Genomic DNA, 15050 nt, shown 5'->3' with positions numbered 1-15050 from the left:
TCAAAATAGTCCTAACAACAGAACCTAGAAATAAGCAGTAGAGGTTCGATACTCAATGCCTAATGTTAGAGAAAGTGGGTCCCCAGTAAGACAGAATTTTCCATGAACCAAAACAATATGACTTTCGTTTCTAAAAGAGTTGGCCAGAGTTACACTGTGCCTTGCCAGAGCACTCGCACCTGTCCCTCCCCACTTCCTTATCTTGTGAGCCAAAAATCCTGTCCGTCACTTCTCTCAATTCTGGGCAAACATACCATCTGCTATGGAATTTATTTAAATCATACTAATTCAGCCGAAGGCAACCTGCATTTAAAAACTCATACATAATTAAAATCAGGACCCAAAGATGGAACTAAATACAGGATATAATTTCACACACAATACCTGTAACAGAAGAGCAAAATTTTCACTATGAATGATCTTGGGGAAGTTTACTACAATAAACGCAATACATTCTTCTTGGAGCTGAGATGCCATACTCAGTGCTGCTTCTGTCCACTTCACCCTGGGCAGACTGATGATTAGTCTGTCACTTTCCATCAGAAGAAAAGCGGCATTCTTATCATTCTTAAAATTTTAAAAATAGTGGGAAAAAAGTTAGATAGTATCACTGCTCATAAAATAACTTTCTAAGCAAATCAAATACTTTTGTTTCCTTGTGATTTACCTGAAAAAAAGGTGATAAAAATCTTTGTCATTAGTTTTATATATAATATTTACTTATTCATTTAGAATTATCCAAAAGGGCAGACTATGAGCTGGAAAGAGCAGAGTTACAGTGAGATTTTCACTACTAAATTTATTTTTGTGCTTATAGACACCATTCATAACTGCAGGGCTACACTGACATAGCCTTACTTCTTTTCTGACTATAAAATACATGTGCTTTACTGCAAATTTAGAAAGGCTAAAAATTACTTAGAATCCCCAGTGATTTTCTTCCTCCTCTCTAATTAGGTAAGACTACACTTTTTATCTTATTCATTTAATGATAATTCATTTTCATACCATAGGAAAAAAATATTCACAAATACTTATCTCTATGGAAAATGGAATGACAATTAACAAATGCCATGTGCTTCAAGAAAAAGGAAAAAATGACAACTTATAAATGTGTATCTTATTCATGTTTGTATTTCTAGTTATTAAAAACAATGATTAGTAAATATTTATTGAATAATTATCTGATAGACTGTAGTAGATTGAAAAACATGGCCACAAATTCTTTGCCACTCAGTTCTACTCTATCCTATAGGATTGCTATGAGTCGGAATCAACTCAATGGCAACGGGTTTGGTTTTGGTTTTCTGAATGCGGACTGGCCTTGTCACTTGTTTTAACTAACAGAATGCAGTGGGACTGATTTTGTGCAAGTTTCAGAGCCTAGGCCTTATAGCTTCTGTCTTTACACTCTTGGAACCTTGAGATCACCAGGCCGTGAAGAAGCCTCGGAAGAAAGACCCGTGGAGAAGGACGTCCAGCCTACAGCTTAGCCAACAGCTGAATTCAGCTCAGGAGTGAGTTCATGCACGACCAGCAGAACCACCATCCAGTCAACCCACAAAAGTGTGAGAAACAATAAGGTATTATTTTAAGCTACTTAGGTTTGGGGTAGGTAATAGAAAAATGTTAAATTTGGAAATGACAGACTGAAATCCTTAACATGAACAGCATGATGTGGAATTGTGCACACTCTCTGTATCGTTCAGTTCTCAACTCAAGCACTGTGTCTTCCCTGTTCTCTATAGACTTGTATCAGATTCCTTTTATACATGCTATCAGAGAACCTGTCTCTCTTCCTTAGGGCACTTAATTCATCTGTAATTATTCAATCACAAATGCTGCTATCTGATGAATGTCTGTCGCCCTCACTACACTGTACGTTCAGTGAGTGTGAAACCATGTCTGTTGCTGCTCACCATTGTAGCCCCAGTGGGTCATAGCAGACACTCAAAATATTTGTTATCTTTTAGCATTATCAGAGACTGAACTGAGAGTCTATAACTGCGTTTCTAAGATAAGTTTAATCCTTGAGTACCAACTTTTTAAATTTCACCCATTTAGCAAGAATTCTTTTAAAATGTATATACTTCTCCTGCTTTATCAGAAGGAGCCCTGGTGGTGCAGTGGTTAAAGCGACTGACTGATAACTGAAAGGCTGGCAATTCAAAACCACCAGCCGCTCAGAGGGAGAAAGATGATGTAGCAGTCTGCTTCTGTAGAGATCTACAGCGTTGGAAACCCTATGAGGTCGCTGTGAGTCGGAATTGACTCGAAGGCAGTGGGTTTGGTTCTGGTTTGCTTTATTAGAGAAAAAAAAATCGCTTTGCTACATTTCAAGTTTTTTTAAAATTTAGTCCCATCATCCTCTCCTCCTCTGATGACTTAGTAACTATCCAATTATTAAGAGTTTTAAGCAATAAGTTCAGTTTGTGATACTATAGGGATTACTCTGGTAGTGGAGTCAAATGTAGGGTATTCAGATATACTTGGCAGGTATCTATAAAGTGCTTGTTTATATACATAATGTTATTACTCTGACAGTAATTTAAAAAAATCCAGATATAAAGTATAGGTGTACATTAGTTTGGAATGTATTGGAAAAATAAAATATGGGCACAAACAGTTAAATGATAACATAGGTGGTATATGACTTTATTCCATACTGACCCAAATATAATAACCTTAAAGGATAGAGTGCCTCCAGGTTCACAGAAGAAAAAATGTAATACTTCTAGATTAGACACATAAAAATTTAATTTGTTAACATAATCACATGGTTCAAAGTTCAAAAATGTATAAAGGGCATTACTAGGAAAAGTCTCTCTCCCATTTCTCCTCCATTCCCATCATCAACTACCCACTTCCCTGTCTCACAACCAGTTTTACTTTTTTCTGTATCTTTGCAGTTATTTTATGTATACACAAACAAGTAACTTCCCCTTCTTTTACCCAAATGGAGGCATCAATATACACAGTGCTCTGTATCTTCATTTTTTTCACTTAGCATACATCTTGAATATTCTTATTAATTTATAAAGGGCCTTCTTATTGTTTTATTAGCTACACAGTAGTTCATTGTATAGATAATATCATAAGTCATTTAACCAGTCCTCTACTGAAAGACATTTGCGCTGCTTTGCAGCACTTTGGTATTACAATGTTGTAATGAATGACCTTGTATGTAACATTACTTCACACATATGTGAATAAATTACTAGAGGATAAAATGCCTATAGGATAAATTCCTTATAGAGTTGTGCCTTAGTTATCTAGTGCTGCTATAACAGAAATACCACAAGTGGATGGCTTTAACAAAGAAAAATTTATTCTCTCACAGTCTAGTAGCCTACAAGTCCCAATTCAGGGTGCCAGCTCCAGGGGAAAGCTTTCTCTGTCAGCTCAAGAGGAAGGTCCTTGTCATCAATCTTCCCTTGGTCTAGGAGATTCTCTGTGCAGGAACCCTGGGTCCAAAGGATGCACTCTGCTCCTGGCACTACTTTCTTGGTGGTATGGTCCCCCTGTCTCTCTGCTTGATTCTTTCTTTTATATCTCAAAAGAGACTGACTTAAGACATAATCTAATCTTGTAGATTGCGTCCTCCCTCATTAACATAACTGCCTCTAACCCTGCCTCATTAACATCATAGAAGTAGGATTTACAACACATAGGAAAATCACATCAGATGACAAAATGGTGGACAATCATACAATACTGGGAATCATGGCCTAGCCAAGTTGACACATATTTTGGGGGGACACAATTCAATCCATGACAAATTGCTTGGTCAATACTACTTGCCTTAGCCTGGGTTCTGCCAATAAAACAGAGCCTGAGAAACAGGCTTGTATGCAGTTATTTTGGGAAGTGATCCCAAGGGGATGAAAGGCACTAGGAAGAGTGAAACATGGAAGGAGGGAAAGCCAATCCAAGGGTGTGCTATCTAGCTCCTTGTTACTCAAAGTATGATCCACAGTATCGACATTCCTGGAGCCTGTAAGAAATGCAAAATCTCAGGCCCCACCCTTGACTTACTGAATTAGAATCTTCATTTAAACAAGATCCCCAAGTGTTCTGCATATACATTAAAATTTGAGAACTGATATAGCTATTCATTACTGTAGGTACTGGAGAATTACCCACCCAAAGGACAGAGAGGAGATCACTTAAATACTGGCTCCCATCTCCCACTGGGCAAGGTGTTAACACCTCAGGTTACCCCCTGAGGTGTTAACATCCTTTCAGGTCCAGGTATGCACATGTGTCAGAATTGTTAAACTGCAAGTATCCCAGGTAAAGCCTCAGGACAGAAAAGTGAGAAATACAAGTGACTGAGAGGAAGTGCTGTCAGGTCACACCTGTGTGCAGCTCAATGCTGCAGCAATGACTGGAGTACAAAGACAGGCCAAGAGGATATGACGTAGGGGTACCAGGGGTATCTGAAACATTGCCAACATACATTCAGTGGAGCAGTTTTCAAGCTATAGTTTCCTTCACTGTAGCAGCCTAGAGAAATCTACTTAGTGAGTCACAACCAGCATTAGAAAACAACAAAAAAGAAAGAAATAGAATAAAGAAAAATGGAAAACACCAGTACATCATATATAAGGGTATGTACTGCCCTGTGAAACTTTGTTTCAGTTCTACATGCACCACTACTGAATCACAATGTAAAAAGAACTTATTCTGGGTCACGGTCAAAAAAAGTTTGACAAACACAGCAAAATATCTTGCAAATTTATGCCTTCCCTCGCAATGAATAACAATATTTATTCCTCACAGCCTTACTAACAATGTAATAGTGGAAGAGGCTGCATAGGTCCAGCTCACTATTATTACTCCCCATTGCTAACCCCCACATTGTCTCATGATCTTGTTTTTCCCTCTGGTTCGAGTCTCTACAAAAGGTTTAAGACTAACTGATGTTCCTCCTTGGAGGGTGGAAAACAAGTGATAATGTCTAGGAATGACAAACTGAACAAAGCACCCATCTTGGGACAAGAAAACCAGGATATCACCAGATAACCCCCAAGAAAAGATTAACTCATCTGGGATGTGACCACCTCAAGGGGGAACTAACACAAACTTCTAAGACCCATAATCTTGTCCCTATAAAAGCCTTCGGCCGATCTCCAGTTGGGGAGATGGGGTTTTTTTGAGGAATCTATTCCCCTCTGTCTCCTATATATCGATATATAATAAAAACTCTTGCTGCTGGCGTCACCCGTCTCAGAATTGGCTATTGCGGCAGGCGGCTCCAATCTGCGTTATTGCGGTAACAATAGTACATTGTCAAATTCCTTATTTTTTTCATTCTGAAAAGCAGAAAATGGTATCATACTGCAGTTTTAACGATCATGTCTCTTAAGTAAGTGAAGCTGAGGATATCTTCATCAAATTAAGAGGTGTTTATATTTCCTTTGTTTGGCTTTAAAAAAAATCCATTTGTAGGAACTCACTATATTGGGAAAATGAGTATCATGTCTGTGGTATGAGCTGTCGCTTGTCTTTTGACTTATGGTGGTTTTTACTATGTAGAAATTATGTATTTTTATATAATCAAATTTCTTTTATGGCTTCTGAGTCTGTATCATACTTAAAAAGGCTATCCCTCTTTCCTACCCCACTGAGATTATAAAATAATTCTTCCACAGTTTATTGCAGTATTTTAAGTTTCTTTTTTTCTTACATTCAAATCTTTGATCCATTTGGAATATATCCTGGTATGAGACATGAGGCATGGATTCAACTTAAATTTTTTCAGTTAGCCTCCTGGTTGTCCTAATACCATATACTGAATAAACACTATAACACACTATTTCTTAGTCCTTGTGATATTGTGTTAATTAAATAGAACTTCAGCTAGTCTTTGACCCTGGAACTAATAACATAATATACTATATGTAATTTTAGTTTTACCCTAGTGACCACCCACACTTACTTTTGTTTTACTTTCATAAATTTAAAAACTCTTCATAATCTGATTTTCTTTTTTAAGGGTGTAAACAAAATATTTTGAATCAGAAAATTTTAATCAGATTCTGTAATAGTTCTAGAAATTACATTATTAAGTTTTCTCTGTGTTCCCATGTATACACCTGAATTATAAGGATCATACTTTTTCATTCATTTATTTACCTATTTGACAGTATATACTGAGTGTTTAATATGTGCTAGGCACTACTGGAGAAGTCCTGGTGGCACAGTGGTTAAAGCGCTCGGTTGCTAACAAAAGGTCAGCGGTTCAAACCTACCAGCCACTCCGCAAGAAAAAGATGTGGCAGTTGGCTTCTGTAAAGATTTACAGCTTTGAAAACCCTATGGTGCAGTTCTACTCTGTCCTACAGGGTTGCTATGAGTTGGAATCGACTCGATGGCAGTGGGTTTGGGTTTTTGGGAGGTACTGTTGTAAGGCTGGAGTCCCGGTGGTGCAGTGGTTAAGAGCTTGGCTGCTAACCAAAAGGTCAGCAGTTTGAATCCACCAGCCGCTCCCTGGAAACCCTATGGGGCAGTTCTATTCTGTCCTATAGGGTGGCTATGTGAGTCGGAGTCTACTTGACAGCAATGGGTTTTTGGTTTTGGTTGTAAGGCCGGGACTACGATGGTAAATAATATTCATCATAAATATAATTTGGATTTTAGTTTTTAAAATGCCCATTCTTCCATCAGCTTGTAAGTTCCTTGAAGCCAAGGCCTACATCTTTAAAAAAAAAAAAATCTCTGCCCACGTTGAGCACCTATAATGATAGGGTAGCAGTTGGTTTTAAGACCTGGCTTTGTATTTACTGGCATTGTGAACCTGAATAAAGCACTTACCTCTCTGATTCTGTTTCTCATCTGTGAAATGGGGATAACAGTACCTGTCTTATAGTCTTAAAAGCATTTTTGAACTGTAAAGTTGTAAAAAAAGCACCTCTAAACAATACTAGTGATTATAATTATAAATGAGTGTTTCCACTTCTATCAAGATGAATTACAGCAGGGTCTTTTGTTTGCCTTCATGAATAGGGAGTAACCATTCCAAAACCAAGGAAACTGTAATGCAAAATAGTAAGCAGCAAAACTACAAAGTTATTCACTACCTTAAACCCAGATTTAGATTTATTTTTTGCAGTGGTATCTCACCAGCTTATGACCTATACTTATTTTCCCAGTTAGATTTAGATACATCTTCTATGTAACCCAGGCTGTGGTGGTATCATTCAGGATTCAGTTAGGGGAACAGAACCACTAGGGGGTATTAGTACACACAAAGGGATTTGTTACGGGGTTTGACCTTACGCAAGTGTGAAAGCTGGCTAAATAGTATTTAATCTGTTGCTGTAGTTTGACATCCACAGGGCAGGCAGTTGAGAAGGGAAGACAGGTGTAAAGAGGGGGACAGCAAGGACAAGCTGAAACCTAAGAATATGAGCTGCAACCCACAAGTATGGAATAGAACCATGTCAGTTCTCACTGCCTCCAACTTAATGAAGTGAGTGTCCTACAGGAGATGCTGGCACATTTCATCATGGAGCTAAACACATACCTCGCCCAGGAATCAGAGAGGCTGAAGAAGGATACAGGACAAGGTAGAGCAGTTGCAAGTCTGGCTGCTGTCCTATGCCAACAAGGTGAGTCAGTAAATAAGCAACAATATGTGTGAGCTAAAAATGGCTGCCCCCACCTTCCTAGTGTAAAAAAGAAAAATGGCTGCTGGCTCACTTCTGTCCTCCAAATCTCATGCCAAATTGTCTCCGTGGCTCACCCTAACTGGAAACACAGAAAGGGGGATTCTGGGAAGTACAGTTTGGCCTAGCCAAGCCCCAGAGTCCACTTCTTGTCAATTTGTCACCCATACAAATCCCTTTAAACTATTCTCAGTTCCCAAATGGAGACTATAACAAAGTCCTGCTTCTGTCTAACATGATACAACTATTCCACATACAACAAACTTGCATACAACAAACATGCTAACCCTCTTCCCAAAAGAGGATACCTTTTTTTTGTCTTTGGGTGATGTTCATTCTTCTTCAAACTGATTCACACTCCCCTTAGATATCCAGTAACTTAAATATGGAGATATAACGTTAACTATTATTAACTGGAGCCCTGGTGGCCTAGTAGTTAAGAACTACAGCTGCTAAGCAAAAGGTCAGCAGTTCGAATCCACCAGCCGCTCCTTTGAAATCCTATGGGGCAGTTCCACTCTGTCCTGCGGGGTTGAGATGAGTCAGAATCGACTTGACAGCAACAGGTATGTATGTATGTATTATTAACATGTCTTATATTAGATGGTAGGGGAATGGGAGAGAGGGGGGAAAAAACAAAAATAGTTGGTTAATATATGTATAAAAATATTCATACGAAAAAGGGATATGAACATGATTATATCATAACTACTGCAGTACTGTTTCTGTCATTGGTCACATGGTTGTAGCTAGCATTTATAACTACCTTCTTTCACTACCCATCCCATATTCCCTTTGTCCTCAACTAGTACCACAGCTGGTTGTAATTTCTTATCTGGTAGGGTGGCCCAAATTTTCATCCCTGAAGGGTCCAGGACATGATCAGTGCTGCCTAAATTGGGTTGTTACGGTTTTCCACTGACTTTAACCATAGGACATGAGAGTCCTACACTCCAGATATACTCCTCCTTACCCATATTTTATAGTAGCAACCCAAATTCCCCTTGACAGTTAGGATCAATTTATCAGTGATCCTCCAAGTTTGCCTATAGATTCACTGGCATGAGGAGCCCTAGATGGCTAGAAGGAAGTCTTAACTTCAGTTTAATGGAATCATTGCTGTGTCCCCTGGTAGAAGCACTTTTCTCTTTGGAACTATAACACCAGGTCAGCAGAGGCTAAGGTTGCAGGGACAGGAAGCAAACATTTTACTATCGGGTCACTATGATAATAGTGTGTAGAGTCACTCCTATTTCCACACCTTAATTTCTAGACCCATGAATCCTGGCTATGGGTGTAATAGCACTATATATTGGACACTAATTTAGAGCATATACCACATCCTGGAGAATATTATCCCAGGCCTACAAGGTCTTGCCACCTAGCTGACACTATAACTGAGTCCTCAAAAGGCCATTCTAGCACTCTATCAAACTAGCTGCTTCAGGATGATGGGGAACATAGTAAAACCATTCCACACTTGACTTGCTGTGAAGTAAGTTCCTTGATTAGAAATTTTATTGTGTGGAATACCAGGATGATGGATAAGGCCTTCTGTAAGTCCACAGATCGTGGTTTTAGAAGAAGCATTGCAGGCAAGGAAGATAAATCCATATCCAGAACAAATGTCTACTCCAATAAGAACAAAGCACTGCCCTTTCCATGATGGAAGTGATGAAATGTAATCAGTCTGCCATGAGGTAGCTGGCTGATCTCCTTGGGGAATGATGCCATAGGGGTCTCAGTGTTGTACCTAGAACCACCCTGGTGAGGGGACATCCATGTTGCTGAGTCAATGCATAAACTCCATCCCCACCATGCCCACTTTGTTCATAAACCAATATATATCTCCTAGTGGTTTTGCTTCTCTGATTGAAGCCTGATTGATAAATTTGGTCCTGAGTGTGTTTCCAGAGGAACAGAATCTTAAGGATAGCCTCTCTGAATTGGTTCTGGGTATCTGGAACTGTTCTGTTATCTTGCTTTCATAATAACATTCTACATTTATATTTAAAAGACTGAAAGTATCTATACTTGTGATGACAAACACAAACAAGGTTATTTAGGTTATACTTACTATGGACTCAATCAACATATGAAGACAACTTTTCTGAATCTCAGAGGGTACATTTGCAAAGCTTCTCTCAGACCAACACCTTGCAAAATGCTTTACAATCCACCTGTTAAATCACAGAATCCCAAATTAGAAAAACAAAAATGTTTTTCATTATAATATTCAGTAATACCTTAGTTGTCAGTTATATAAATTATACCTATGTTTTGACTAACCCTTATTGCTAATTTTATAAATTCTGCGGTGGACTTAACTACGCTTCCTTTTCTGTAAATACATATTTTAATCCACATCGGGTTATGTGTACAGATTTTAGTAACTAATCATGATTCAGATAAAATAAAATTGATCCCAAGCATCTTCAGTAATATCTATATTGGTACTTTATCTCAACTGGTGCAACTAGTTAAGTATTAAGATACATTGTACTCAAGAAAATAGGCCAAGTCTAAAATTGTCCACAAAATTAGGAGAATGAAAGAACAAAATTCCTCAATTTTATCAGCACTACTTTAGATCACTTACTTCATGCACTCAGCAAAAAGACTTTCCACACCAACTGAATGAGCAATAATCAGGCATTCTAGAATAGATGCCAATCTTCTGGGAATAGGCTAAAATTGAAAATACCACATTTATTATTTTCCAACTTATAGAGGCTAAAAGTATTTGTTTCATAAAGATGGTCTGATTTAACTGCAGAATAAATACACTTAATTCAAAAGTGTGTTATTCTCTTAATATCAACCATTATTGATAATGTTTATAGAATATCATTTGAGCTCTTTTAGCTGCCAGAATGCACAAAATTTTTATTCTCATTTATTTTGGCTTTATATATATATATATATATATATATGGCTAAAGAGGCATGATAATTTCCAGCACATCATATCGCAATACAACCATATGGTTTAATCTGCTTCCTAAAGTATAACTTTTAAGTACATGTGCAATGGGAGGGCTTACACTGACCTCAGATAAAAACAGAATTTAACTGGATCAGAATTAAATATAACATTTTTTTAAGGCACATATATGAAGTAGTGAACTAAAACAAATAAAATGTAGATATGGGTAGTGAAAGCAACTCGCTGCTCTTGGTGGTAAACCCTCTGTGTTATACATTGCCCATGCCATGTATTTTCAGTTTTTGGACAATGTTCCTAAGCATATCTATTACCCAATTAAGTTGCCTGCAGTTCAACTTTTCTTTGTTTGCATCTATGAATTGTGATTTGGATTTATATACGTAATAAAGACAAGTAATCAGCCAATTTGTCTATCTAGTTTCTAAACATATACTTCTAAAGTACTTATCCTACTCTGAGAAAAAAAAAAAAGAGCAAAAGCTTGTTTAGAAATGCCTTCAGCACAGTCCTTCAAATAAGGTCAGTGATTTCCAACTTTTTTTCTTTTAATGAATTGCTATTAATTTGATTTTATAATATCTTTCCCTTAAAAGAGTTATATTAGCATTTATTTAATAAATGGAATATAAATATTTTGCTTTCCATATTAACAATTTAGTTATTCCCTTTGAGATAATTAAAGATACTCTAAGCTGTCCTAAAATAAGGAATGGTTTATCCCTCACTATATACGCTATCCAGTAATAATTCTACCAAGTTAAAAATTTGATTTCCTGACCCACTTCAGATAAGTATCTGAAGAAAGGGGCTCCCGGCATAGGCATACTTGACAACCTAAAGCAGCCAGAAATCTGAAAAACTGTAAAAATGCAAGAGTTAAAATATTCAGCAGTCTAAATTAATTTCATTTATAAATAATCAGCCCTATATAACATAAAGTCCACTAATTGATATATAACTTATGAATAATTTCCATAAAAAATATTAAAATACTCTTGTGGTGGAGGGCTATGAATAGCAGGGGTCACCTTATGTAACTAAGTGGAGATCAAGATGATAGTAGGGAGATGCCCTTGGTTTTGCTCTCATTCAGATGGTAGTGGCCTCTGCTGAAGTATGACTCTCGAAGGCAGATCAAGCTTCATTCTGGCCTCTCTGTAGATAAGAAATCTTCCACTGGTTCGTGATCCCCAATGCCTCCCTAGGTAGGGCACAGTATCATTTGGCCCTGTATCAGTCTCTTCTAACCTTCGTGTTCCTTCATGTAACCACAAAATCCTCCCCCTTACCTATGGACCATGTATAACTGAAGTGTGGGATGAACTCCCTATCATTTTTTCCTTATACAACAATAATTATAGTCCCTTATCACCAGGCATTGGTTACGAGCTCAGCCGCTAACCAAAAGGTAGGCAGTTCAAATCCACCAGCTGCTCCTTGGAAACCCTATGGGGCAGTTCTACTCTGTCCTGTAGGGTCACTATGAGTCAGGATTGACTCGACAGCAATGGATTTGGTTTTTTGGTTTGCCTCTCCAGCAAGCTTCCTCCTTTAGAAATTAGCATGTTCAAATATACTCCCACTGGCTTCTGAGGACATACTCCAAGCTCTCCCAAGAAATCCTGTACTACTTTCTTTTTTGATGGAAGTGCCACAGTAGGCTGGTTTTATAGAAAGGATAAAGTCCATCTGAGGGATAAGAAGAAACAATCTCCTCATTGCAGATACTCACTCTATCTTTAATTTTTATTTGGGATTCACTTGAATCTACCTCTTTGCTTTCATTTGGCTGGGAAGGTTGGGGGAGTCATATGAAAGAAGGAAAAGGAAAAGTCTTCCACTAGAATTCTCCATCCTCCACAAAGCTGAAGACACCACAGACTGCTCCCCCTCTTTAAGTTCTTTTACTTAAAGAGGATGAAGTGAATTATTAAAGGTAACCGAGGTGTTTAACTGTTTCTCAGTAAACCTTGGGGGTGGGGTAGTGGTGGTGCTGGAATCAGTTGTTCATGTTCTCTTTAGCACATGGGGAATTTAGTGCTCCTTTTTCATCAGCTGCAACTTATAGGAGATAGGAAAAGTCCTACACATAAATCTAAACTTAAATGTCATTTAAAACATTACAATGAGCGTAATTAGACTTCATGTAATGCATATTACTGCCCTCAAGTACCCAATAGGAGGGAAGTATTGTTGTAAACAATTCTTTGAAGATTTGTTTTTGGTTAAGTGTAAAAGTAATATATGTTAATTGTAGAAAATTTAGAAAATCTAGAAAAGCATGAATCAGAAAACAAAAATAATCTGTAGTCCCAGAGAAAAATCAAAACGATAACCTAAGAATAATGTACAAAATGACTCTGAAATACATAGTATGGGGCCTTTTTTTTTTACACAGTAAATTTACCTTCACATAAACTGAAATGAAAAATGGTATTTCCTAAGCATATTCCACTTGGGGAGACAGGTAGAAAAGAACTATATTCTGTCCTGACTACATACATGCTATAAAAAGAGGTGGTAGGAGAAAGGAGTATACTTTCAGGGAGAAGAATCGATGAAGCACTGTATAACCCCCTGATAAATGGAGACGGTAACCCTGGTTTTTTCCGCCTAGCTCCAAACCCTGAGTCCCCACTGTACATACTACCTTTGAATTATATAGGATACTCCTATATCCTTTCAATAAATCCCCATCTCAATTTTATTTTACTTAAAATTATTTGAATTGGTTTCTGTTTTTTCGCAAGAATACCATATGTGCTGTTTCTAAACTGGAGTTCCCATTAGTTGCATGGACTTAATATTTTTAATATTTAAAGCACTATTTACTATTGGAGTTAAAAATTACCAGGTAATAATGAGTGACTTTAAGCACTGGGTAAAAGATTTCTGAGACTCAATAATTACCTTCTGAAAGAAATTACAGTAATCTCTTCTTAAAATATAGACTGCTACTTCTTTTAATCCATCTAGTCCATACATATCAGCCATATTGAGTATCTGACTAAAATAAAAATACATACACTGTTATTTCTTTAATTTAAAAATAAAGGCATAATACACAGAAGTTTCTTGATAATATATAGTCTATTTAGAAAAAAAAACTGAATTATTTTAATTTTAACTTTTTTCCCTCTACAAAATAGACACACTTTATTGATTATAAAAAGTACATGGCAAAAGGTTGAAAGCACTGTCACATGATTTGATTAATAAAGAATAACACAAGGTAAATTTAGAGATGTTTCAGTCAACTTCCTCTCATATTCTCAGTCCTGGAAACTGTCTGTTTCTAAGGCAGTAAAAGTTTCCAAATTCTGTGCAAGAAATTTGTATAATTAAAGTTTGAGGCAGGGGGTAATTCACTGATGCTTATCATACTATAAATGCCTATAAACGACCCTAAGATTGTAGATAGCATTCAATCACTCGGAGAGTTTCCTTTGCTTCTTTCATTTGACAAACATTTCTGAACACCTACACATACTTTAGGTACTTAGGAAATCTACAAGCTTTAGGAGCATGATGAAATTCTACGTAAGTGTCCAGAAAGAAAAACTTCAGTACTCAATCCCTGTAACTCCTGGTACTTTCTCCCAAGAAACATATTTATTCCGTTTGTTATTAAAGTTACCAATGAATATTTAAAATTAAAAATACAGCTTTCATTTGTCTGATGTTAGAAGAGCAGCAAAAGGGGAGAACTTCTGAAACACTGATTAAGAAGAGCAAGGTGGAATTTCATCCTACAGTAGGATTTCAGCAATTCAGATGAATTGCTACTGAGCACTTAGGTATCACATCATTGTTGTTGGTCTTTAGGATGTATGTATATTTCTCAATCAGATTTAAGGGTTTTTTCCCCCTTTCTTTTGCTGTTTAAAAAAAGATGTTCTAAAATTTAAAAAAAAAAAAAGTAGTAAAATAATTATTCAAACTTTGACGAAAGTACTATTAATTTTTATAAAAACTAGTTATTTATTTTCCAAAACAAAAATAAGTTTCTTCTACCCTGATTTAGGTCTAATAAAAAGCTTTACATAATCTTATTATTACTGTGAATTTCCAGATCATCTTTTCTTCTAAATAAGTAAGGTGACTTGCTTATTTCTTTTCAAATATTCCCAAAACACACAAAAGATATGGCAAAATAGATAATAAAAGTGAAGCTTCTACTTCATTGACACTTTACCACACAGTTCCACAAAGCAGTAGCTAAGAATACTAATAACACTATTATATTGAAATTTATTAAAAAGTAATACATACCCAACATTAGCTTTGTCTGGAAAGTCCAAAGTTCCTCCATATATGAAATACATCATAACATTCATTTCCACCTGGTTTATGCTGAAATTAAAAAAAGAAAAACTGAACCGAAATTCAGAAATAACTAAGGTTTAACCGATATCAAGATACAGTCTATTTCCC

The 15050-nt window shown here is 36.8% G+C and overlaps 1 protein-coding gene across 4 annotated transcripts in view; it reads right to left on the bottom strand.

Moving 5' to 3' along the window:
• BTBD8 (BTB domain containing 8) overlaps positions 1–15050 on the bottom strand; it is a 109052-nt gene that overhangs the window by 21230 nt on the left and 72772 nt on the right. For all 4 annotated transcript variants that reach the window (XM_023733422.1, XM_023733423.1, XM_023733425.1 and 1 more), the window contains 5 exons: positions 14889–14969; positions 13527–13623; positions 10270–10358; positions 9748–9850; positions 385–567 (listed from right to left, as the gene is read on the bottom strand). In XM_023733422.1, coding sequence (XP_023589190.1) covers positions 385–567; positions 9748–9850; positions 10270–10358; positions 13527–13623; positions 14889–14969 — 553 coding nt within the window. The remainder of the gene's footprint in view (positions 1–384; positions 568–9747; positions 9851–10269; positions 10359–13526; positions 13624–14888; positions 14970–15050) is intronic.

This window comes from Trichechus manatus, unplaced genomic scaffold (assembly GCF_000243295.1).
Source record: "Trichechus manatus latirostris isolate Lorelei unplaced genomic scaffold, TriManLat1.0 scaffold00058, whole genome shotgun sequence".
Lineage (NCBI taxonomy): Eukaryota > Metazoa > Chordata > Mammalia > Sirenia > Trichechidae > Trichechus > Trichechus manatus.
The sequence above is the reverse complement of the archived record's forward strand: the minus strand, read 5'-3'. Positions and strand labels throughout refer to the sequence as shown.